Source organism: Lepisma saccharinum, chromosome 1 (assembly GCF_977018435.1).
Source record: "Lepisma saccharinum chromosome 1, izLepSacc3.1, whole genome shotgun sequence".
NCBI lineage: Eukaryota > Metazoa > Arthropoda > Insecta > Zygentoma > Lepismatidae > Lepisma > Lepisma saccharinum.
This window is the reverse complement of record NC_139229.1, coordinates 192,716,371-192,743,313: the sequence shown is the minus strand read 5'-3', so window position 1 is coordinate 192,743,313 and position 26,943 is coordinate 192,716,371. Positions and strand designations below refer to the sequence as shown.

The following is a 26,943-nucleotide window of genomic DNA, read 5'->3' as shown; positions in this document are numbered from 1 at the left end:
CACCCCTAGCTGCCTTTACACCTCACAGTTTACTCCAGGTACCCACATTATACGACACTGGGTGGGTGCCGGAGCCACTTGAACAGGTGGAAAAAATCCTGGTTCTCCCCTGCCAGTGATCCGACAATTCAATATTAAAGTTGTTATACTGCACTGCAAACACATTTTAGATTGTAAAATTTAAATGGTAATGTAGAACTTCTGAAATATGAATTTATATGGTAAGAAGATGAGTTAATGAAGTGGATGATACTATAATTTATATTTATGATTCCTATTGAAGAGGTAGTTTTATTTATTTATCAGCATAACAGTTATGCTCTTAGGATCTCAAACCTACATGCTCACGAGTGAATTTTTGAAATTCCATACTAGATAATGACCAGTTGAGAAGGAAAATATACACATCTCATTTTCAGAACAGATTTTTTTTTTGGCTAATTGTAAAGATGAGGATGAGTGATGTAATTGATGTAGGGATACTCAAAAAGAACACATAAGACAAAGTTGGGATTTGAACCCAGGATCCCTGGTATCGTAGTGCACTGTGCTCACCACTCTGCTGGGATCTCCTTAGAGAATTTCAGAATCAATTCCAGAGAAAAAGGAGACTTGTTATGTAACCTGGATGGCTTATGCACTGTGTATGAAAACGTATACATATTTTTCAAGGTACTGACACCTTCAGGACTAAAATCTTCCAAAGTACAATGGAACTTCAGTTAAACATTTTTGAGTACTCTGAGGCTGAAGAACTTATTATGTGTGTAAATGTTGCATTATTAGGACCTAGAAGGATAATTGTATACTGCAGGCAAATGTAAAATCAGGGTTCCACTGTACATAAACACTGAAACCCATACTTGCTGGTCCCTGAGTTTAGTGTAAAGATCTTTTCCTGCAACTTCTTTGCCATCATCTCACTACAGTTCTCTCTCTGTACAGCTGTAGATGATGCCAAATTGCCACTTAATGATTTCTAACTGCAGCTTTTGTATTTATCAGATAGTTATTACAACCTTTCTTAAACATCACACTATTTACTTAATGATAAGAAATATTGAAATCAATTCACTTCCAGAAGACACTGATTACATGCAAGAGTTTGTGAGTTACATAATTATATTCTTATCATACAGATCTTAAACTATTTTATCATTTCAGTTGCTTCATCTCTTTACTTCAACTATTTTCTTTCAGGCATGAATGAATAGATATATCTTGAGAAGTGATATAACTTTTTCAAACCATCACAATAAAAGATAGAGGATAATCTTAGCAGAATAAATAAAAAGAGCATCTAAATTCTTTACAGCTTTCACCAATTATTTTCATACTTCCACTGAAACAATCTGTTTTCACCTTACTAGTACACTTTAAGGTCAAATTCAATACTAAGTGTTTTTCTTTGTATGAGCTTACTGTTCGATGCTTTACTGTAACATAACAGTGTAAAGCTTAATAAATTATTAGTTTTTTTTTATGAGTTTCAATACTGATCCTTCTTTTTTAAAGAATACAACATAGTTTTTGCAAAACAAGAAAGTATATTTTTCAAGACCACATTTTGCATAATTCATAACTTATACCATATACCAATATCATTCATATTCCTATATATACATAATTTGAACAAGTGTTCTCAGATTATCAGCCAGGTTAAGTCAGTGTTAGTATCCTAACGTTGAACACTAACATCGACTTAACCTGGCTGATAACCTGAGAACACTTGTTCGAATCAAGTCGCTAGGAAAGCTACAATTCCTATATACATAATTGTAAATAATAATTATGGTCCATGTTTATTTGTATTCACAATATTCCTATTGAATCAACCATATCCACATGAAACAAAATCTTATACTTAGTTATCCATCAAAATATTGTGCAGATTAATGACAGTTTTGTGACCGAGCTGCTATTTTAGACTTTTCTCAAAGCTCAAAAAAAACTTCTTTTCCACTTCTGAAGTAATTTATAAAAACATTACTTGCTTTGCATTAGATATTCAGTTTTTAACGATGTATTTCACACCATACAAGCACAAGGTGCAAGCTATCGTATATATTTACCAAAATACAATAGGAAACACAGCTCACTGAGAAATTTTTATAAAATGGTTGAACTTAATAGCCTGTGATAGTCAACAGCTCTTACATTTATAAAACTAGAGGAGCATCTAGGAAAGCATACAGCACAAATGGTATGTAACTGTTGTCTCTTATCAGCTTGTTCATAAATTCTTTGATATTTCCTTCAATGGTAAACAAAATTCCAAGCTGAATATTACAATACATTAGCGCATGTACTAACTGCATTCAACTCTTTATTTTCATACTTCATTGAATTTACAAATTCAGGAATTCTAGAATCTGCACAGATACTAGAAAATTATCTCAAAACAGAAAGGAAAATATGATTTTTGTAACATCAGCTTGTGAACTCGAATGGTATCACATAAACATATGCATCACAGTTAAAATGCTGCTCTATAGAGCTTACATCTATATACACAGCAAGTTACAAAAGATATTACCAAATTTACATTAAAGCTATCTAGGATCTTCCATCACTAATTTATAAGTAAACAAATAGACTGTCTTTGCTGTTGTACAAGAGAATACACTTATTAGCATTTTTCCAGTAAGATTGATAAGATAAAAATCCAGCCTCGGATAAGGAAAAAAAACATATAAGCAAGTATTTACCTCTCGGATTAGCTATTACAAACTTACATTACACTGGGAAAAATAAATATTCAAGACTCAATTTCATAAATTAAATCATAAAAAGAGTGCAAAGTCCTTCAAGACATGGCAGAATGAGCACAGAATATTATCACAATTACTCCATAAGTTTTCTTTTGATGAAAGGCGTGTGTACATTTGGGTAATACACAACCAAACTGAATTAGCTAATAGTCATATTTATTTTGTATCTGTGATCCCATCTAACCACCATAATTCTTGCAGTACACCATGAGATGCTGCATAGAAGTACATTGTCTAAAATGAATGTTGTGCGAGATCAGAAAGCTTAGCCTCTGTTGACAGTGAACTGCAGCCACTGCAGTCAAGGGGACTCGATGGAATTGGACCGCTGGATCTCTTTGTAGCATGGTCGGCACACAGGCACAGCTCTTTGGCTGTAATGACCTGGTAATGCTGTGTGTTTATCAATGCACCGTGTACAGAACACTTCTCCGCATTTCCAACAGTGATACTGTAATGAAAAAGATTATGCAAATCAGAATTAACATTAGGTTACATGATAAATAATATGTTATTTTTTACACTTACTTTTATTGCTTTTTCTGGAACATAATTGGTTTTAACACACTATTTCAAATCACTAAGTAGCTGAAGTCCAGTTTAGGCATGTATGAGGGTCATCCAGAAAATAAAGACCATTTGGTTATACAAAATGAAAAACACAATATTTATTGGAAAAAAAAACAATTCTGTTACATACCTGAAGCTTCCTTCACTTCTCTACATAATCACCTCCTACATTTAAACATTTGTCGTATCTGGGCACGAGCTTCAGAATTCCCATGTTATACTCTTCTGCTACCAGTTCATTAAGCCAGAATTACAATTATCAAAATAATAATAATAATAATAATAATAAATCCTAGCACAATTTGGAAACATTTAGCAAAATTTCGAAGTTTAAGCAGAACTTTTTACTATCGTCAATCCACACAACAGGGAGGGGGAAGAAAATCGAAATTCTTGCTAAATCTGAAATATCGTCAATGTTATTTTCGTTGGTTTTTATAGGCTCACATTTAAATATTTCATAGTTCAAAGTGAGAAGCAAGGGCCCCTTGCCATACCTTGAGCATGGGCCTGCAGCTAACATTCTAAATGCAATGGATAGTACCAGGTGGTTATAATTAAAGTGACGGTGTTCAGAGTGGTACAGCACGGGCTGTAATAAGAGTCTGAAACTTCGTAGATATGCTAATGAAGCAATGCGCTCGCGAATTATGCAAAAAGAAAAAAAAAAAAAAGTTCCAATTCTCGCCACCAGGGTAAAAATGGCGCTGTAAGCAGTAAAAATGTGGAATTTTCCGTAACTCTGACGTCAAAGTTGGTGACATTGCCTAACCATTGTGTGAGCTCCCTGGTTGTTGTTGGTGACGCTTGTTGCTTTTTCCTTTAGTAATGTTCATGTAATTCGAATAGTGAAATTGTAGCGATATTTTATTACAAAGAGTATTGTTTTCTGCAATTTATAGTGTTTTTCCTGTAACTATACCAAGTTTTGACTGCTTACAGCGCCATTTTTTACCCTGGTGGCGAGAATTGGAACTTTTTTTTTTTCTTTTTGCATAATTCGCGAGCGCATTGCTTCGTTAGCATATCTACGAAGTTTCAGACTGCTACTCTCATTACAGCCCGTGCTGTACCACTCTGAACACCGTCACTTTAATTATAACCACCTGGTACAAGCAGTAATGTAATTGATTTTTATTATATTTATTCATTGAAAGCCAATTATAACACCATTAAGCCTTGTTTCCATGATTATGAAAAACTAAATATGCTGACCAAGGCAGTAAATTATTTTATTAAAAACATAAACTAAACGTAACGTTTCAACCTTCTAGCAAGGTCTTCTTCAGACTCTGTATCAAGTACAAAAGTAACAAGATACAAAAACAGGGCATTATATATACACAAACATTACTCCCTCCAGACTATTTAGACCATGGCTTTTTCTTCATCTTGTATTTCTTTGGCCAACAGATATAATTAAAATATCCATAAGTCAACAGCCAGTGGCCTTTAGTCTGAAAATCCTTAACAGTATACTCTGCTCCTAATAATATCATCAAGCAAAGCTCCACCAACATCCTGTTTTCTTCGCATACGTTAGCTATTCTTGCATACATTTCTTTACTTTCGCTTCTTCCCTCTTCCATCATATCTATCAGCTTTTTATTACTTTCTTTGTACCTTTTATCAAATTTTTCTTCTAATTTCCTATTATTCTAATCAATCTTTCTATTATTTTCTTTTAGCTTTTCTTTTACTTCTCTTTGATCTCTTTCGCCTTTCTATTACTTTCTTCTAACTTTTCTTCTACCTTTCTATTACCATTCATCGATTTCATCACTCATCCCCATCATCTTGGCTGTTGTGTGTTTGTATGTCTTGTGCAGTAGTGTGCTGTGTAGTGTATTTGGGTTTGTCTTGTGTAGTAGTTATGCTGTCTAGTGTGTTTCTCTTTGTCTTGTGTAGTATCGGTGGTGTGTATGTATGTGTCTTGTGTTGTAGTTGTGCTGTCTAGTATGTTTGCGTAGTAGTTGTGCTGTCTAGTATGTTTGTGTTTGTCTTGTGTAGTAGTTGTGGTGTGTGGTTTGTTTATGTTTATAGTAGTAGTTGTGGTGTGTTTGTGTTTATATTGTGTTATAGTTGTGATGTGTTTGTGTGTGTCTTGTGTAGTAGTTGTGCTGTCTAATGTGTTTGTGTTCGTCTTGTGTAGTAAATGTGCTGTCTAATGTGTTTGTCTTGTGTAGTAGTTCCTCCATTCATATTGGGGGTTAGGCGTAGAGCTGACAACTCTGCACTGTAAAAAGCCATGTCAAGAATCAGCAATATAAGGCCATGGATGTTCCCAAGGTAAAATATTCCGGAGGTAAAATAGTCCCCCGTTCGGATCTCCGGGTGGGGACTACTTTGGGAGGTCCCTGGACTAAGGATAAGATCTACATTAGGAATAAGGATATTAAATTAGGCACCTGGAATGTTCTGAGCCTTTACCGGCCTGGGGCATTTCAGTGTACAGTTAATGAGATAGTTAAATATAAATTAGATGTAGTAGCTGTCCAGGAAGTTAGGTGGCCAGGAGAAGGGAATTCTAAAACTGAAAATTATACTTTTTTCTATGGTGGTACTGAAAATCATAATTTTGGAACAGGCTTTTTCGTAAATAAAAGAATTATCTCGGCTCTTAAAACAGTACAATTTGTTAATGATAGGATATCATATGCAGTTTTACAGGGTAGGTGGTGTAAAATTATTTTAATAAACATACATGCACCAACGGAAGATAAAGATGATAATACTAAAGATGATTTTTATACAGAGTTAGAACAGGTCTTTGATAAATTTTCTCAGTATGATATGAAAATTCTGTTAGGTGACTGTAATGCACAGATTAGCAAAGAAGAGACATTTAAACCCACGATTGGTAAAGAAAGTCTTCATGAATTAAGTAATGATAATGGTATAAGATTGATTACTTTTGCAACCTCAAAGAATTTAATTGTCAAAAGTACCACTTTTAAACATAAAGATATCCATAAATATACCTGGTCTTCTCCAGATGGTAAAACTCATAATCAGATAGATCATATTCACATTGATAAGAGAAGGCATACTAGTATAATTGACGTTCGTACACATAGAGGTGCTGACTGTGCCAGTGACCATTATTTAGTAATTGCTAAATTAAGAGAAAGACTCTCAGTGATAAATCATAAGCAACAAAATCTAAAGGTTCTAAAATTTGATACAGGAAAGTTTACTGATGAAAGAATTAAGAAAGATTACCAAATTAAACTGTCAAATAGATTTGATGTTTTGAAGGATTTAAATGATGATGAAAATATAAATGAAACAGACGTAAATAAGAATTGGGAGCACATACGTAACGCAATAGAATCAGCAGCTAAAGAAAGTATAGGATACCATAAACCGAGAAAAAGTAAACCATGGTTTGATAATGAATGTCATAATCTAATAGAAATAAGAAATCAGGCTAGACTTAGGTGGTTAAATAACTCTGATGATACAAATCTAAACAATTATAATAGAATAAAGCGAGAAGTTAACCGCATGTTTAGAAGTAAAAAAAGAGATTACTTGAAAAGCAAAATTAACGAAATTGAAACAAACAGCAAAAATAAAAATATCAGAGATTTATATAAATGTGTAAATGAGTTTAGAAAGGGGTGGCAACCTAAAGTAAACTTGATAAAAGATAAAGACGGTGATTTTCTAGCTGACCCAAGCGATATTCTAAATAGATGGAAGAACTACTTTAATGGCCTTTTAAATGTCCATGTAGGAGATAAATCAGAAGTAAATGAAGTCCACACAGCAGAACCTTTAGATCCAGAACCTAACTTGACTGAAGTTAAAGATGCTATTAAAAGGCTAAAGAATAACAAAGCACCTGGCATTGATTTAATACCAGCTGAATTAATTAAATATGGTGGAAATTCATTAATATGTCAAATTCATAAATTAATTTGTTTAATATGGAATAAAGAAGAAATCCCTCAACAGTGGAAAGAATCCATAATTGTTCCTGTGTTTAAAAAAGGTGATAAAATGAACTGCAATAATTACCGTGGAATTTCTCTACTCTCAACAACATATAAAATATTATCTAACATTCTTTTAACAAGACTAACCCCATATGCTAATGAAATTATAGGTGATTATCAATGTGGATTTAAACGTAACAGATCAACTACAGATTAAATTTTTCACATCAGACACACACTTGAAAAAAAGTGGGAATATAATCAAAATGTCCATCAGCTATTCATTGATTTCAAAAAAGCATATGATTCGGTCAAAAGAGATAAATTATATAATATATTAGTAGAGTTTGGAATACCTAAGAAGCTTGTTAGTATGATAAAAATATGCACCAGTGAAACAGAAAGTAAAATTCGTGTGGGTATTAATATGTCTGACAAATTTACAATTCATGATGGGTTAAAACAAGGAGATGCATTATCTCCATTGCTATTTAATTTTGCCTTAGAATATGCTGTTAGGAAGGTAAAAGAAAATAACGAAGGACTAAAATTAAATGGTATGACTCAGTTGTTAGCATATGCAGATGATGTAGACTTACTGGGGGATGATGTGAATACAATTAAGAATAATGCTAAAATATTTTCAAAACTTCTAAAGAGATAGGTTTGGAAGTTAACAAAGAGAAAACTAAATATATGCTTACAGGCCGAAACCATGTGTTAGGTAATAATCAAAATCTAATTATTGATAACAACTCGTTTGAACCAGTTTCCAAATTCAAATACTTAGGAGTAATATTAACAAATTAAAATTATATTAAAGAGGAAATAAAAAGTAGGCTTAATTCAGGAAATGCATGTTACTTCTCTCTTCATAAACTTTTGTCTTCTCGTTTATTATCTAAGAAACTAAAAGTTAAAATATACAAAACAGTAATTTTGCCTGTAGTATTATATGGATGTGAAACTTGGTCCCTTACATTGAAAGAGGAACATAAATTGAGAGTATTTGAAAATAAGATCCTTAGGAAAATATTTGGACCTAAAAGGGATGAGGAGACAGGTGAGTGGAGAAGGTTACATAATTTAGAACTACATAATTTGTATTCATGTCCAGATATTATTAAAATAATTAAATCAAGAAGACTTAGGTGGGCAGGCCATGTGGCACGAATGGGAGAGGAAAGAGGAGTTTACAAGATTCTTGTTGGGAAACCTGATGGTAAGAGACCTGTAGGAAGGCCAAGACGAAGATGGAGGGACAACGTTGAGATGGACGTAAGTGAAATCGGTAGGGATGGAAAAGAGTATATAGAACTTGCTCAAGATAGGGAAAGATGGAAGGCCTGTGTTGCTGCAGCCATGAACCTTCGGGTTTAAGAAGGCTAGGGAGTTAGTTAGTTAGTTAGTTGGTACAAGCAGTATGTGTGAATGTAATTGAACGCATTTTTCAAATCTTCCTCGGTTTACTTCTTCTTACACTCCGAAAAAGCCACAAGTCGCCACTGGTTGATCACAGGCTAGTTTTGAGCATCTTTTCTTTTGCACCTCATTTATGTATCATGGGCTCATACATGATATTAAAGAGGAAAAAGAAAACATTACGACACACTCACTATGCAACAAAAGAAATCAAGAAATAAAAAAAAATTAAAAATAGTTCAAAAGGAAACACAAAACTGACTACAATAGGACTCTTCAATGTTTTATTAATAAACATTAACTTAAACAAACATACAGCACCATTACATTCAGGATAGCATTTTGTCTGAATGTTAATGGTTCTTCATTACTAGCATCCATTCTTAATTGGTCATTGTCCATTCATCCATTATCTATCACTTTACCTGCCATATATTCTATCACCATGCTTCAAGAGAGCACATACATTCTCCTCTTCAGGTGTGCAATAAAGTCACAGGTCCATCATAGGTTTCATCCCATCATCAACCAAAAAATATTTGTTCCCTTGTAGATGAGAAAATAGGTGCTCTCTCAAAATGTAGTGATATAATATAAAGTACGTAAAATTATAGACAATGGATAATTTCCAATTATGATCCCATGCTAAAAAGGATGGTAACTATTTTCAGAAAAAAAGTGAGAGAAAGACATGCACTACTTCAAAACTTGAAACTGAAACTGTTATTATTGGTACAATAAATTTTTTTTATAGTTTTGGTATTTTAGGTTGCTTTTCTGCCACTTTTAGCTAATCACGATGATAAGGATGACAGATGAGATGAAATTTTTGAAAGTACACTCGCACAAAGAACACTCAGATTTTGACTTGAAACCAGAAACTTTTGTGGCAAGATCCAACAATATATTTAAATACTTCAGTCAATATATAAAAGAGGAATATGAAAGAAAGAAGACAAGTAAAAGAAGAAGAGACAAAAAAAGAACTAGTATCAAGACTGACCAGCCAAACACCAGATGAAAGGACACTCACAAACAAATACTCATGCTAAGCCAGACTCAAACATAGAAATTTTGAGGGCAAGATCATGAGTGGATCACCTACATGGCTCCATCAATATAGAAATAGAGGCCAACCTCCGTGGCACAGTGGTTAGCACAGCATGCTATGATGTCAGGGTTCCCAGGTTCGAATACTGGCCTGGGCATGAGTGGTCTTTGTGGGTGTCTCTTCATCAATTTCATTGTATCATCATTCAACCTCATCTTCGTGATTAGCCAAAAGTGGTAGAAAAGCAAAGCAAAATGAACAAATCAATCAAATCAATGAATATATATAGCAATGAATCAACATCAATGAGAATACAGAAGATAAAAATTCTAGTGAATTATAGCGAAAATCCGATTAAATGGAGATATTAAAAATAAGAGCTAAACACACAGCCATGAAATTAGGCATGTGGCAGAAGTTCACACTGTTGCCATGTCAGAGCACAACCCTGTGTGTTCGGAGGTTTAAGAAAATTAAAATCTCGTTGTAGAGTTGGCCTTTGTAATCCATATGATACAAATGGACAGTATCTGCTCAAAAGGTCACGGATGACACAAAAATGCCCCGGAGAGAGGTCGGTCTGACGCTTGAACTAGGCAACGCAGCCTGGTTAACTTTGCCACACAGTGTGCGGGAACCAGCGACTTTTGTCCCGCTCTCGCTTTGCTTTTCCCACATGTGACACCAGAGTAATTCTGCCCAGCCTATTTTCATGGTCGTGCATTTAAACAAAAATTTAAAATTGCTGTGCTTCTGTCTTATGTCAGAACACCTTACCTTTCTGCTGAAGTGGTCGAACGGACTGGAGCAACTACATTCCCTAATATTCCTAAGGGTTTTCCAGTCAAGAGCTACAGAATTCAGCTCCATGCTCAACTGCTCCACAGTCATGCTGTCCGTCATAGCTCCATGAGGTTTCCCAATTACAGTTCCATCTAGAACAGCTTGGACATTCACCACTGTGCCATCATCCTGGATTGCAGCTTCCACGTCATCTCCTCCTGCTAGCGACAACTGCTTGCTAAGATTGGTCTGCAAGAAACCATTGTAAAGATTTAGCGACATGGTAGAGAGGATTAAATCATCAAGTACGCACATTCAAAATGTATTAAATTGCAGAAGTTGACAAAATATTAATTCACACTTCTGCATTATTTTTAATTCAAAATGATATCTGACTGCAGAATGTTCCCTAGTATTTAACGACTCTCTCTCTCTCTCTCTCTGGAGAAAATGTTAATAAATAGAAATCAATTTTACCTGTTCATCTAAGGCCTTTTTGTTGTATAGAAATTTATTATCCAAAATATTAAGTTTCTCTTCAGCATTGCAACCATCTACAATGCCGTCTTGTAGACTGGAATCTTTTCTCAGTTTGTCCCCAGATTCTGACAATTTCTCCTTCAGAAAAGCTATTCTCTACAAAGAAAAAATTACAAATTTTGTTTAATTATATATTAGCACAAACAAAAATATACTTTGAATATACTTTGAAAATATTATTATAGTATCAAGGCTGCAATTTACTTTATAATGTCTGTACAATTTCATCACTTTCCTATTTCAACTGTGCTTTCAGAGCTCTCTAGTGAGAACCTCAAAATTTAGGTATTGACCCAGAATTGTGAAGTCAACTAGAGAGTTGCTTGAAAAGAAGTGGTTTCCATATGAAAAAGATGGAAAATAGCAGCGATGGGACCTCACTTGTTGAAAAGAATTTTGGCAGAATTTGGCTCTCAAAAGCATATTGTGTCACTGAGTTTAATTTATCAATAATAGCAAATCATTTACCTATTCCTTTCATACTCATTGGTATTTTCAGATTGCTGCTGGAGAGCTAAGTTTGTGTATGGCATGAATACATACATATCTTGTGTAACTACAGACACAAATACATTGATTGTACACAAAGCCTTTCAGTGTGCCTATAAAATTTAAATACAGAAATACATTATTTCCCAGTCTGAACAAAGCTAAAAAGTATTTGTGTTTTGTATTGCTTTGATGACTCTGTAGGCTAAATGGCCTGATGAAGTTGAATGATAATTAGATAAAGGGACATTTGCAAAGAACACTGGGGCTCGACATCAGAACCATGGGTGGGAAACCAGTCAGTAAACCACTAACAGGCTTTTCCACTGAAGTGGCGACAAAACCGAATATTACGTTTTTTAAATTTCTGATTCTTCCAAACAATATACATTAACAGATAAGAAAGAAAGTGAGAGAAAGATTGTGATGCAGATTATTTTATATGCCAAGGGTTACATTAAGCTATTTACTTTCTGCAGAAGTCGAATGTGGTCCTCTAGTGAACTACTGTGATCACAAGTTGCCAGAAGCAGGTCTCCCAATGGTTCCCTTGGATGAACACCACTTTCAAACCGGCAGTACATGCCCCGCCAAAATCTGTGGGGGTAAAACAGACATAGGTAAACCACAGAGTACATACAGAGTTCAAATCATCTATAAATCGAGTGGAAAAGTTAAAATAACACCTTCTGTAAAGATAGCATCTGGCAATACATGGCTAAAAGTGATCAACTTTACTAATATGGTTGTTCTTTACTCTGGAGAAAAACTGATGTATCTGCAATATGGCCTGGTGAAAAATTTTAAACTTTCACACATGAAGTTTTAAAATTAATGAATGGAATACTTAACAACCTGCACACATAACAAGTTATGTACTGTAGCTAGAATTAAACTTATAAATGAAGTAAATTAAACCCTATGAAATTAAGTCTTGTTCACAAAAAAATTAAAATTAAAATACAGTGAACAATTAGCACCAGTGAAACAAAGTAACATTTGTGTGGGTATTAATGTGTCTGACAACTTTACAATTCATGATGGGTTAAAACAAGGAGATGCATTATCTTCATTGCTCTTTAATTTTGCTTTAGAATATGCTGTTAGGAAGGTAAGAGAAACTAAAGAAGGACTAAAATCAAATGGTGTGACTCAGTTGTTAGCATATGCAGATGATGTAGACTTACTGGGGGATGATGTGAATACAATTAAGAATAATGCTAAAATATTTTTCAAAACTGCTAAAGAGATAGGTTTGGAAGTTAACAAAGAGAAAACTAAATATATGCTTACAGGCCGAAACCAAGTGTTAGGTAATGATCAAAATCTTATTATTGATAACAACTCGTTTGAACCAGTTTCCAAATTCAAATACTTAGGAGTAATATTAACAAATTAAAATTATATTAAAGAGGAAATAAAAAGTAGGCTTAATTCAGAAAATGCATGTTACTTCTCTCTTCATAAACTTTTGTCTTCTCGTTTAATATCTAAGAAACTAAAAGTTAAAATATACAAAACAGTAATTTTGCCTGTAGTATTATATGGATGTGAAACTTGGTCCCTTAATTTGAAAGAAGAACATAAATTGAGAGTATTTGAAAATAAGATCCTTAGGAAAATATTTGGACCTAAAAGGGATGAGGAGACAGGTGAGTGGTGGAGAAGGTTACATAATTTAGAACTACATAATTTGTATTCATGCCCAGATATTATTAGAATAATGAAATCAAGAAGATTTAGGTGGGCAGGCCATGTGGCTCAAATGGGAGAGGAAAGAGGAGTTTACAGGATTCTTGTTGGGAAACCTGATGGTAAGAGACCTGTAGGAAGGCCAAGACGAAGATGGAGGGATAACATTGAGATGAACCTAAAGGAAATCGGTAGGAATGGAAAAGAGTATATAGATCTTGCTCAGGATAGGGACAGATGGAAGGCCTGTGTTGCTGCAGCCATGAACCTTCGGGTTTAGGAAGTCTAGAGAGTTAGTTAGTTAGTTAATGAACAATTAAAGAAATTGCACAACATACCCTGTAAAAACTAGTTAAATATTAAATAACAATGACATTCTATTTTGAATAAATACGAGGAGTAGTCAAATGAAAACCTTAAAAGTGTCATAAAATGTTTCATATTTATGCTATTGTGATGAGATTTGGTGGTGCTGTTGCTCGTACTTTACTTTCACTCCAATAGGTGGTAGAAGAGCGTTGGTGACCAATTGTCGTTGTAGGAACAGTTTCAAGATGGCCGCCCCACTAACAACATGCACCAAGGAAGAACAGCATTCTGTGATCAGATTTTTGATGAGTGAGGGTATTAAACCTATGGATATTCATCGTAGAATGAAGATGCAGTATGGTGAAGCTTGTGTGTCACAGCAACAGGTGAAAGAATGGAGTAAAAATTCAGAAGTGGTGTGACATCTGTTGCAGATGCTCCTAGCCCAGGCTAAGCACACCGAGTTGTGATGCCGGAGAATATAGCGGCTGGCTGTTGAGGCCGTTCTATGGGATAATCGCCATGTGACTGTGGATGAAATAGCTGCCATTATAGGTATTAGTCATGGTTCAGCACATAACATCATTCATGACGTGCTCCTGATTCGTAAAGTGTCGGCCAGGTGGGTACCACTTCATCTGGCAGACAAGTTGAAAATGCGATGTGTTGATGCGTCTGAGAACTTTTGCGGTGCTCCAAAGAAGAGGGTAATTACTTTTTTAAGAGACTTGTAACTGGAGATGAAACATGGGTCCATTATTACATTCCCGAAACAAAGAAAACAAGCATGGAATGGCACCATTCATCTTCCCCTAAACCCAAAACGTTTCGTTCACAAGCATCTGCCGGTAAGGCCATGCTGACACTTTTCTGGGACCAAAATGACATTATTCTGGAGCACTACATGCCTAGGGGACACACAGTAACTAGTGCTTCATATTGTGATCTCGTGAAGAACCATCTGAAACCTTCAATAAGGTCAAAGCGACGTGGACTGCTGTCGTCAGGTGTCATTTTGCAGCATGACAATGCTAAGCCACATGCTGCCTGAATGACTGTTGTGACAATTAATGACTTGAACTTTGAGTGCCTACCACCATCCTCCTTACTACCCAGATTTGGCCCCAGGTGATTACCACTTGTTTGGACCACTTAAAGAGGCCCTACGAGGACAGAAGTTCTGTTCTGATGACGAGGTCAAAGAGGCTGTGTATACATGGTCACGCAACCAACCAAAATACTTTTTTTCCAGGGCATACAAGCACTTTGTAAATGATGGGAAACTTGCATTCAACATGGAGGGAATTATGTAGAAAAATAATAACAATTTGTTTCACTTCCACTGAATACATATAAGGGGTGTTTTTTTAGAGAGATAGAACATGAACATGAAATAAAACACCTCAAACTCGTGGTACTGGCCATGGTATTAGCTTTATTGGAAATAGAATTGTATGCCATTATTGTTTAAAGATGATTTCGGGTATATGGGCACCGCGGCTGGCACGAATAAAGCGCAATCTGGAAGTCCAATTGTCAAAAATTTTTTTGAGCAGCTGGGGCCGTATATCGGCAATCACGAGGCGAATGTTGGCTTCCAAGTTGTCCATCGTCTCAGGTTTATCGGCGTAGACAAGCGATTTCACATATTCCCACAGAAAATAATCTAAAGGTGTTAAGTAACATGATCTGGGAGACCAATTCACAGGTCCATGATGCAAAATTATGTGCTCATCGAATGTTTCCTTCAATAAAGATTGTGGCGTGCGCTGTGTGGCATGTTGCGCCATCCTGTTGAAACCACAGCTCTTCCACATTGATGCCAGTCAACAGGGGAACGAAAAAGTCCTGAAGCATGGATCGATAGCGCTCTCCATTGACTGTCACGTTCTGGCGGGCATCATTTTTGAAGAAATAAGGACCGATGATTCCACCAGCACATAAAGCACACCAGTAACTTTTTGTGGGTGTAATGGCGTCTCAAGAATGGCTTGTGGATTTTCGACACTCCACATGTGGCAATTTTGCTTGTTGATGTAGCCATTCAACCAAAAATGGGCCTCATCACTGAATAAAATTTTGTGATGAAACTGAGGATCACCGACAATGTCGGTTTCAGCCCAGGCACCGAACTCACGACGCATACGGTGGTCAGGCGGCTTCAATTCTTACACGAGCTGGATCTTGTACGCTCGTAAACGAACATCTTTCCGCAAAATCTTCCATACAGTGGATGTACAGAGCTCCAATTGCTGTGCACGATGGTGAATAGACTGATTCGGGTCCTCCTGAACACTATGCTCCACAGCAGCAACATCATCTTCGGTGCGCACTGTACGCAGTCTCTGCGGATGTGTAGTATCAATTAGAGTATGTGTGGTGCGAAAACATTCCATGGTTCGTCGAATAACTGGCTCGGATGGACGTTTATGTCGACCGTAGATTCGACGTAGCGCACGGTATGTTGCGCGCACTGAACCATGATGTTGGAAATACAGTTGCACAATTTGCAGGCGTTGTTCTGACATAAGTCTATTCATGGTGAAATGGCACACCACACAGAGCACAACGCCCCTGTCAGCTGTTCACTTGGCTGTCGTGGGCAGCAGTGTTGCCAGGTCGAAAAACAAACAGTTTCAATATTACAAGTTTTTTGGTATCTTAAAGCAAATATCTGAATGTAATATTTTTATAACAACAGAAAAGTAGAGGGTTACATTTGTTCCTTCAATGCTAACAATTCCCTACTTAATGCCAGCATTAAAATTATAAAACTTGTATTCCCATCATCTAAGAATGAATAATGATATACATTTTAAAAAAATAACATTACCTGATGTTTTGGGGACAGACATTTGGGACTAGAATATCTGGTGTTGCTTCAGGGTTGTATAATGGGTTGATATACTCATTCATATGATTTGCCATGAAACCCCATAGAGAGTATGTTCTCTCAGATAACCTGTAGGAAAAAATACATATGATATATCTAATTGTGCTGCAGTTATTAAACATTATAAAAAATTATTGATCCTTTCAGCAACCAGAAGATTCAACATTTAAAAAATATTCTTCACAAAAATGAGTTTTACTTGTTAATTACATTAGCGAACTCATTGGTATGAACCAGTAATGTGTGGAATAATAATATTTAATTAATTTATGTTTATTCTATGAAGCATGCTGAATGCAAGTTATTACTTAATTACATGATATCAGCATAACATTTGTTGTTTGAAACAAAACTCTTGATATTACAATAGTCAATTATATGTTCAATATTTGGCAAACAATACGAGATATTCAACATCTAACACATTACAGTACTTATGAATTCATGAACAATAGTATTTTGTGTGTTTTTTATATTCCACAATATGACATATCACACACAGTTCTCATTTTCTTATGTTTTTCAAATTATATCAATAATAATAATAGCAAATATATGAAATATTAAATGTTCAGTAATTTATAAATATTTGGTGATTTTCTTTGCAAAGCAATACATGAATTATTTAAAAACCAGTACTTCGCAAAACAAAATATTAGAATTTCAGCTTTGTTATAGCTCTTTTCAGCTGTTACGGCGTGCGCTCTAGAAGCTGGCAGGGGAAGTGGAGAGCAGGGAAACGACCTATCCAGCGCAACGAGACAGGCCGGTTAGAGAGAGAGACTGCAGCGTTGCCAGAGTAGCGGGAAAGGGGAGTTGAAATCGAAAGAACCATGAAATACAGACGTCCCATTGTTCGCGTATGGTCTGAGAATGTGTATTGTCCCCATCTTGTGGTCAGTAGAATACCGATAAGTGTATGATATCAAGTGTATACGTTGTAGTAATTCTTTCCAACTGTACCGAATGGTAGCTAGCATTGTCCATTACAATCACTGCATCTTTGATGTTCCTTTCGTCAAGTGTATCTAAAAACTGCAAAAACCACTGAAACTAATTTACATTCCTGTAGAAAACCAGTGTGACTGGAACCTACGTGACAAACAATAATGCGCCCACCTTTACCCACGGGCACTTTTAAACCCCCTGTACCCTCTTTATTTTGCCAGATTTTCGTTGGAGCGTAATCCTGATGTATGTACGTTTCATCTAAATGAAATACCTATATAGGACAAAGGTTCCTTATTTTTTAGAAGATGCATTTTTCGCAAAAATGTTACTCTGGCTGTAACTATATCGGCTCTCTCCATCAGAAATCGTCTACCGTCATTGCTCTTTTTGTACCTGAACCCCATATACTTCAGTATCCTCCACAACGACGAAACTCCCCACTGAAAGCTTATTTGTGTATGCAAATCAACGAAAACTTGTTCAGTGTTGGATATTCACCCTTTACATAATACCCTAGGATAATTCTTCTTGTTATATCTTTATCGCAACCGTCGATTGCCTTTGTGATAGCTACTGTTCCTTTTGATTCGTTTGCGCGGTGATTCAAATGACGTGGAACCCTATCGCCTCAAGACTGTCTTTGCCTTCCCTAACAATATGCTGCACAGTTCGCGTCACTCCACAAGCTTCCGACACTCTCTGTTGCACTTTGTGCACACTTACCAAGGGAAAACTGTTTTCTGCTTCCTTTTGAAAATATCCATGAACCCTACTGATTATTTTCCTACCTTGGCTATGAACTACCTCCTTCCTGTTCGCCATCGTACGATACTTACTGCGTTGATAAACACAAAGCTCCCAATGGAACAGCGAGAGTACAAATAAACGTCACATCACATGCCACATACACGTTTATCGAAGAAACAATGCAGTTAGGCAATACACGACGCGACAACAATTACTCCCACGTACGTTATTCCTACATTCCGCTCATAACAAACAGGAATCAACACTGGGGCAAAAGACCATCAGCAACGCGGTGAATTGGCAACACAGCAACGTGCAAAACGAAGTTAGCGCTGCAGCTTCCTCCCGCAACTGCGTAACTCTCGGCTTCACCGCTAGGTGGTCTGTTCTCTGGTTGGTCAGCGGCATGTTCCCCGCTCCCCACTTCCCCTGCCAGCTTCTAGAGCGCACGACGTAAGAACTGAAAAGAGCTATAGCAATAAACTACTTCTTCCATTTTTTTATATATCTAAGTCAACACAAATTTGATTCATTTTTACAGTTTTTTCACTTCACTTCTTTCCTGTAGTATCCAATTGTAAATATTATCTAAGTTACATTATAAAAATATTACAATATGTTACTAACCTTAGATCAACACGGTCTTTTTCGCAGTTCCCAATAAATGTGCCATATTGACAGGACATTACATGATCGTGAAGAGTTAGTAGAAAGCGTTCATTGAACTGGAAGGTGGCAGGTAACTGCTGACTTAGCTGCCATGCACAGTCTATGAATTGGGTGAACACAGGCGATACTTCCCTTGGATCTCCTTGAAGGAATCCACAGCGATCAGTGAATTTATGACCAAAACTCAGCCACTCTTTCTCTATTAAGGCCTGCATAAAAAAAAAATGAATAAATAATTGCCCTAAGTTCTACAATATGATGTATACCATTAAACTGTTAATACTGAACCATAAAAAAATTGTAGTGTGATCAATTTTTATTATTATTGTGGTGGTGGTACAACATTTGTAATATACAGGGTGCCTCAATAAGTCACTTAACACCACCAGTACAAGGCCACTGCGGCATGGAACGTGAAAATTTCGATGACCAATCGTTGACTGGCCAAGGGGGAACCACATTGACGTCACCCGCATGGTCGGCAGCCATCTTGATGTCCGCCATCTTGAATTCAACTTCAGAAATTTAAATGGGAAGGGGGTCGTGCGACATATCAAAATGGGCTAGAATTTCACCAGGAAAACAACTGTGACATTTGTTTTCACCTAACTTTAATTGTTGCAGAGTTAACAATACCACAAAGTTATGGCTCAATAAGTCACTTAACACCCCCACTACAAGGCCACTGCGGCATGGAACGTGAAAATGGCAATGACCAATCGTTGACTGGCCAAGGGGGAACCACATTGACGTCACCCGCATGGTCGGCAGTCATCTTGATGTCCGCCATCTTGAATTCAACTTCAGAAATTTAAATGGGAAGGGGGTCGTGCGAATTATCAAAATGGGCTAGAATTTCACCAGGAAAACAACTGTGACATTTGTTTTCACCTAACTTTAAATTTAAGGGCGATTTCCGCATGGGAGAGTGACACGTCCTTTCCTTTTTGCTTAAATGTTTATTGTTCAAATAATCGTTAGTATGTGATTATGTGGTATTTATTGTTAGACCAATCACTGAAAATGTCCGGATATTGACTTAACGGTATGTACATATCTTGTAGTATTGGTTGGCATGGGAATTACGATTGTGTTTTGTCTTTACATAAAAGTTTAAAAGAGTGATGATGTGAATTGATCGTGTCAAGAGTAGCATATTTCCTTTTTCACTGATCTGAACGAAAATGCCACTAACACGTGAGGAACGGATTGCCATCATATTGATGTCAGGGGAGAGAAGTACGCGTGACATTGCCGCAGACTTCAATAACCGCAATCCTACAAGACAACCGGTGCCACATGTGGCCGTCAGCCAGTTGCTGGCAAAGTTTCAAGATACTGGATCTGTGGACGACAAGCCGCGACATGGACGTCCGAAAACAGCCACGGATGAGGGTACTGCTGTAGCGGTGTTGGCATAATTTGCAAAGTCCCAAACCCGTAGCACACGGAGACTGGCGCTGGAAAGCGCTGTCAGCAGGGGTTCAATTCAAATGATTGTACGTGACCACCAATGGAGCAGATCTTACCATCCTTACTGTCTGAGGATGGGAGCTATCCTGAATGGTTCCAGCAAGATGGTGCTCCACCACACTATGGGATGATAGTCCGTCAGTACCTGGATCAACAATTCCCTCACCACTGGATTGGTCGCCGAGGGACTGTGGAATGGCCTGCATGCCTCACCTGACCTGACACCATTGGACTTTTACCTCTGGGGACACCTGAAAGCCATGGTGTATGATACGAAAATCAGGGATCTGGACCACTTGCGCACACGCATTGTGGATGCCTGTACTGCAATAACTCCTGAGGTTCTTCAGAATGTGGTAAGGTCATGGGAGAGACGATTACACGTGTGTGTTGCGCAAGAGGGACATCATATTGAGCATGTGTTATAACTTTGTGGTATTGTTAACTCTGCAACAATTAAAGTTAGGTGAAACCAAATGTCACAGTTGTTTTCCTGGTGAAATTCTAGCCCATTTTGATAATTCGCACGACCCCCTTCCCATTTAAATTTCTGAAGTTGAATTCAAGATGGCGGACATCAAGATGACTGCCGACCATGCGGGTGACGTCAATGTGGTTCCCTCTTGGCCAGTTTTACTCCCATGGTCTTTATATTGTACTAAACAAATTGCACAGTACAATAACACAACCTAGCAAAGATAAAGAATCGCAACCTCGCGTTCAAAAATTTCTAAATTAACTGAATTAGCAACATCTCATTTAGTCCACGTGGAGTTGACAAGAGCTGTCATTTTTTGGACGGACACTATTGGTGGAAAAGGTTTCAGGGGAGGATTTACTGGACTCCACATGGACCTGATATATGGATATATGTAAGGGGGAAAACTGATCTTTCGGAACTTTCTTTGAAGTAAAGTGAGGTTTCTTTGGGGAAGAGCACTATACTGGGGGTGTTAAGTGACTTATTAAAATTGGGCCTAAAGGCAAAAGTGGAATTTCTAACAGAATCGCACCATTTCTAATGCAAAGGACTCACCTGAAATCCTTGAATAGATCTGTAGTATGGATCTAGAAATATTGCAGCTAGAGAGCACACTTGGGCAGTTCTATCCCACCCATCTGAGCAATGGACTAATACATTAATGCCCTCGGTGATTGCATGAGCGATGAACCAAGATGTATCTAGAATTGCCTTTATGTGCTTCAGCCAACCACTTGATTCAAGGCCTCCCAGGAAATTGTTCATTGAAGGGGATTTCAATTCACATGCTTAAAAAAATAGGAAAAAGGTTGTTTTTTTTAAATAATGATGACATCATTAACAGATTAATAAGTGCATTAAAACACCTCCAGAGCTAAATGTAATGTACTTTTACTATTGCAATCAATTATCACTCCTACAATATCCTTTATTAAAATAAATAAATAAACGAACATAAAAAAGTTTGTTGTATTACAAAGTTTGTCATGGAAAACACTGTTATATCGCACTGTATGTTTTGGTTAGACCTAGCACATTCTCTTAACAAGATATTTGATCTCTTTGGTGGTGATATTCCAACAGATTTGCTTGTTAATAATTACAGAAATAGAAAATATACTAATTTCTTTATGGTGAAGAAAAGGGCAAACTTGACATGTTTAATCTCTTCCATACCAAGCACATACATATGTACGAGTCCTGACATCAAACAAATGTACACACACACACACACACACACACATCCCTGATACAGACAACATTATTACTATCACTGTGAGTGACTGGGTTAAAAATGAAGAAATCTTTAATGATTTGTTACAAATTCAGCATTACGTTCCAAGACATTTTATATCAAAAGTATTACTAATCATTTTCATACAGCAGGTTAGCAACTATACTGCAATAATATGCACCATGCAATGTTAAATTTATTTCTCTCACGCATCCATATACTTACTTTCTAACATTTTCATGAGACTACTTCTCATGACATGAATGTTTTCTATTCCAAGAAACTGGAACTTGATGTTTTCATAAAAGTTTTCATTTTCATATCCCTTGCCTGCTGCTCTGTTGGCTATAGCATTTATCTGAAAGTATATTGGCATTTTTAACACTTTATTAATACTATGTACATGTTTTTGGAAAACACATATGACCATTGTAAAAAATAAATAAATATGTCTACTTAATACATGCAATAAAGACATACAATTATATCATAAGTATGCAGTACTTTCTTTCAACAAGGGAACATTTCAGCTCTTCTTGTAGTGTTCAAATTCAACATTTTATCTCAAAATAAAATAATAGGAGATGCTGAAGCACAAGCATATATCCTTCTTCTACTTTTAACTGATATTTTACGTGTGACATCAACAAGCTATAATCCTAACCAATTCAACGTTTATTCTGAGGATACTAGACATATGGAATGCTGTACTAAGGAAAGAAACTTCACTTTTTTCTCGTCAAGAGTCATTCACATAGACCACAGTGTCATCTATGAAATAATTGATTTGACACACTGTTTACAGCATGTATTGCTTAATACTCTGAATAAGATTTCATTACTTTATCACAATATCATTTCCAATGTCAAATGTACAGCTATTCAATATCTTGGTCTTTTCCCTAGTTCAATGGGAATATTAGTATAGGATGCTATGAAATTTCCACATTTCATTTCTTCACAATTTATATTTAACTACGAATTTTCTGCCCAAATTGCAATTCTCTACACATGTTTCAATGTAAAATTGTTCGACATTTTCGATACATGAAATAATATATTTAACTCACAATATTAATGACAATTATATGTGCAGTGACTAATTTAACATTTTGACACTTCATGCAACATATATAACAGGCCATAAAAATCAATAGTTTTTTTTAAAAAAAAATAGAAAATATACATATCAGTGCCAAGTGTTTAATTTTTCAACTACAACTTATTATTACCTTACATAAGCAAACACTAAGAAAAGCATACCTTTGGTCTTGTGTCCACAACGTACATAAACTTAGAAGAACTTGGATTTGTCCGTAGAATGCAATTTAGCATATGTTCATCTTCCATGCACCTAGCGCTAAACCCTGACAGTGGTTGACTGCACCTACATATTGCAGCCTGTAAATAAGGAAAAGAACATGATTGGTGTGTCTCATATTTTTGATCATTGTAACTTCATCCTTTCTTCTCCTTTTTTCACTAGACATTAATATATTTATGTGGGGTGTCATTTTAATGGCAACCACAGACCACAGAAACATATAGATGACATCAAAAGTAGAGTTGTAAAAAAGCCGGCTTATTTGAATGGATTTTTCTTTTCGATAAAAAGCTGGCTTTCTTGGGGAAAAAACTAAAATTTTGACTTTTTTGGCTTTTTACCAATTACAGCTGACCTATTTCACTTCAAGTAACTGTTATGAGTTTACAGGTTTGTAGTGACACATTTTACAACTAGCTAAAAAAAAATTACATGATGTAGCTGCCAAGAGACAGATCTTGACCAATCCCAGTGGACACATATTGCACAGTGGTTCAGATACAATTTTAACCCTAGCTTACCAAGGGGGGAGGGGGGCTTGCAGGCCCACCACAGCTACTTTTTTAAGATTTTTCAACTGTTTTACATTGTTCTCTAGGATGTTCCCAATATTTCTGTACTACTTTTGCTCATAAAAACCTAAATGTAATGTAAGTAGGATGCAAAATGCACTTTGTGGGATTATCATGTGCCATTTTTTAATGCATCTCATTCCAGACACTCATGCCAGTGTCAGTGTACAATTGGCTGGTAATGATGGTAATTATTGTAATAATTATATTTAATATACAACTGCACTTCTACAAACAAAAAAAGCATTAATAAAAAAATATTATGGGTTTTGTGAGTTTTAGTGAATGATAAAATATATGTAAGACACTCATGCAATAATTAGTTATTATTTTTTATTACAGAGAGTAATTTTTGTAATTATTATAATTAATAAATAATTGCACATATATAATCAGCAAAGGAAGCAGTGATTCAATAGTAAAATGGCTTCTTGAATTTTAGTGATAAAAAAAAAGTGTCCTCCTGTGAGTTTCTTGTATGGCACGAATAAGCTAGGGTTAAAACTAAATGTGTAGTCCTGTTGAGCACATCTGACCATGAAATGGACGTAAAAACAAGCTTTTACATGTTTGTCTCTCAATTTAAATGTCGATGTCATAAAATATAAAACAAATGTTCATATTAAAATATTCGATGTTTCGGATCAATTAAAAATCTTTACTGTTCACAACACATATCCAGAAGTATACGTATTACGTGAATGTGTGTGTATATATTCTGTTTAACAGAGCTTTGAGATGAAAGCGACAAGTGGCTCTTGGAAACCAACCCTTAGAAGTAAATGCAAGCTTTCAAACCAAAGCAACATAAGCTGCAAGTGTCACTTGGCCTGTACCATTTTCTCAGGGAACTTTTAGACCGAAGCAACAAGTGACATGTGTCACTTGGAAGCAGACCCTCAGTAATCCATTCAACGTTTTGAACCGAAGTGCGACAACAAGCTAAACATGTCACTTGCATGTTACTCGGACTACACTGTTTTCTCAATGGCGTGCATCCTGTCGCTTCGGTCTGTTGTTCTTACATGCGTGGTGAATGGTTTGCTGTCACCGCTGTGTCGCTTGTCATCTGTGACTTCAGTCTGAAAGCTCCTTCAATGGCACGCATCATGTCACCTCGGACTTGTTTGTGAATGCGTTGTGGATGCTTCCTTACAGACTGAAGGGGCCCATGTCACTTGTCACTTCAATGTGACACACCCCCTCACCTGTCATGTGTTGCTTCGGTCTGAATGTTCTCTATACTTAACAAGATTGTTAGCTACTTCATCTGAGATCAAGATTTAATTTAGCCTGTAAATCACAGAGAACAAATTGCAAGTACTGTTGTTGGAAAAAGGTTGGCTTCTTGATAGAACGTTCCTTTTGTAATCATGAATTAGCCTCTGGGGTGGAATAAAGTAATGCTGTTGCCTTGTACAGTAATAAGAAGGGGTCTTATGTCCAATGGAGTCTGAGTGCTTCAGATCTCACTTCAAACTGTAGGTCAAGTCCAGATTTCTTAAATGTATTATTTTTCCATTTGCGGCCAATCTTATTTGCTTCTGCTTCAGTTTTAGTGCTAGTGTTTTTCAACTGCCGAGCCACAAAAGGTTCATTGCACCCAGGGGTTGACGACTAATTTAAATCTAATTTTATATTTGACAGCAAGTCTATACATAATTGAACTATGATTATGTCATCGTTGATATATTAATATTAATTACGGGTTCAAATTAATTTCAATATAAACTTTAAAGATCAGAAGTGTATTTATGAGTGAAATTGTTGGGATTAGGACATCGACCTGAAAGAAATCGTAACTTGGCGGGTGCAAGGGGAGCACTCGCCCCCCCCCCCTAATGATATTTGAAGTTAGAGGTACTTTTGTTAACCTCCTGGAACATGAGGAGCAAAGTAATAGAGAGTAATATTTGTGATTTCGCAACTGTAACAATGAATTAGCAAATCATTCTGAATGTTATCTATTTGGGATGCAAAACTTTTCGAGTGTGCCCCCCCCCCACCAAAGTTAAGTCCTAAGTTCGAATCTGCCCCTCAAAATTAGGCCCCAAGTTATGCCCATGGATGCTAGATTCTCAAAAGGTAGAGCAGCATTTTCTTTTTTGCTTCATGTACGTGTTCGTATAACAAATTCAAACATTGAAAATCATATCATACTAATCATACTATTAGATTCTATTAAAAACACATACAAAACTACTCTAGTTATGTAATTATGTTTATTCTACATACATATATTTAATAAGCCTACCGAAATATGAAGATAACACTCGGAAAGAACCACCCATTCAGAAAGCCAGCTTTTTATCTAGCAACGAATTTCATATTGTAAATTGTATTTTAAATTCAGAAATGAGTGCTTATTTTACAGTAGGGAGATAAACTAAAACCATGGAACAGGAAAAATACTGCCAACTCCTGTATTTTCATTGATTTGAGACACTTTTGTGAAAAAAGCACAACCAAAAAAGCAGTGGAAAAAACAGTTCCCACCCAAAAAAAAAAAAAAAACATTTTTTTCGACCACTTCCAACTCTAATCAAACCAAACAACTTTTCTCAGTAACATTTTTCTCGTTTCTGCACATCAGTCGTTCAAAAAAGCCAGTTTTGCTGCCTGGATGCTGGCAACCCAACACAACATTTGATTGCATTTCCTGTCGTGAAGAGATGCATGCCAAGGTTGCCAGGAACAAACATATTCTGTGAAAAATGACATAACTACAACCAGCCATAATATGTGCCATAAAACAAAGCGATAAAATGAGTTCTGGAACCCAACAGGAAGTGAAACAACAATACGAAAAAGGGTAGAAAAACAACTTATTCAAAATGAAGTGTTAATATTGGATTTTGTCTCAGCCTACATGTCATATATTTGCAAATCTCGTTGTAAAGTTGGCATCTACAGTTTAGTCTATCCACTTCGTCCTTCTGATACTGGTTGTCTGTGACACACTGAACAGTTGACAAAATAGAAATGAAAAATCTTAAAATTCCAAAAGTAAGTAACACGTAATGTAATGTGT

At 36.2% G+C, this 26,943-nt stretch overlaps 1 protein-coding gene across 4 annotated transcripts in view; it reads right to left on the bottom strand.

Moving 5' to 3' along the window:
* Nucleotides 1-2,306: 2,306 nt before the first annotated feature.
* The window catches only part of Mtmr6 (Myotubularin related protein 6), a 175,961-nt gene continuing 151,324 nt past the window's right edge, over nt 2,307-26,943 (bottom strand). For all 4 annotated transcript variants that reach the window (XM_083110393.1, XM_083110387.1, XM_083110369.1 and 1 more), the window contains 9 exons: nt 23,280-23,417; nt 22,242-22,374; nt 21,338-21,570; nt 18,787-19,037; nt 16,402-16,530; nt 12,038-12,164; nt 11,016-11,174; nt 10,533-10,787; nt 2,307-3,222 (listed from right to left, as the gene is read on the bottom strand). In XM_083110393.1, the coding sequence (XP_082966519.1) occupies nt 3,073-3,222; nt 10,533-10,787; nt 11,016-11,174; nt 12,038-12,164; nt 16,402-16,530; nt 18,787-19,037; nt 21,338-21,570; nt 22,242-22,374; nt 23,280-23,417 (1,575 nt within the window). In that variant the 3' untranslated portion in view covers nt 2,307-3,072. The remainder of the gene's footprint in view (nt 3,223-10,532; nt 10,788-11,015; nt 11,175-12,037; nt 12,165-16,401; nt 16,531-18,786; nt 19,038-21,337; nt 21,571-22,241; nt 22,375-23,279; nt 23,418-26,943) is intronic.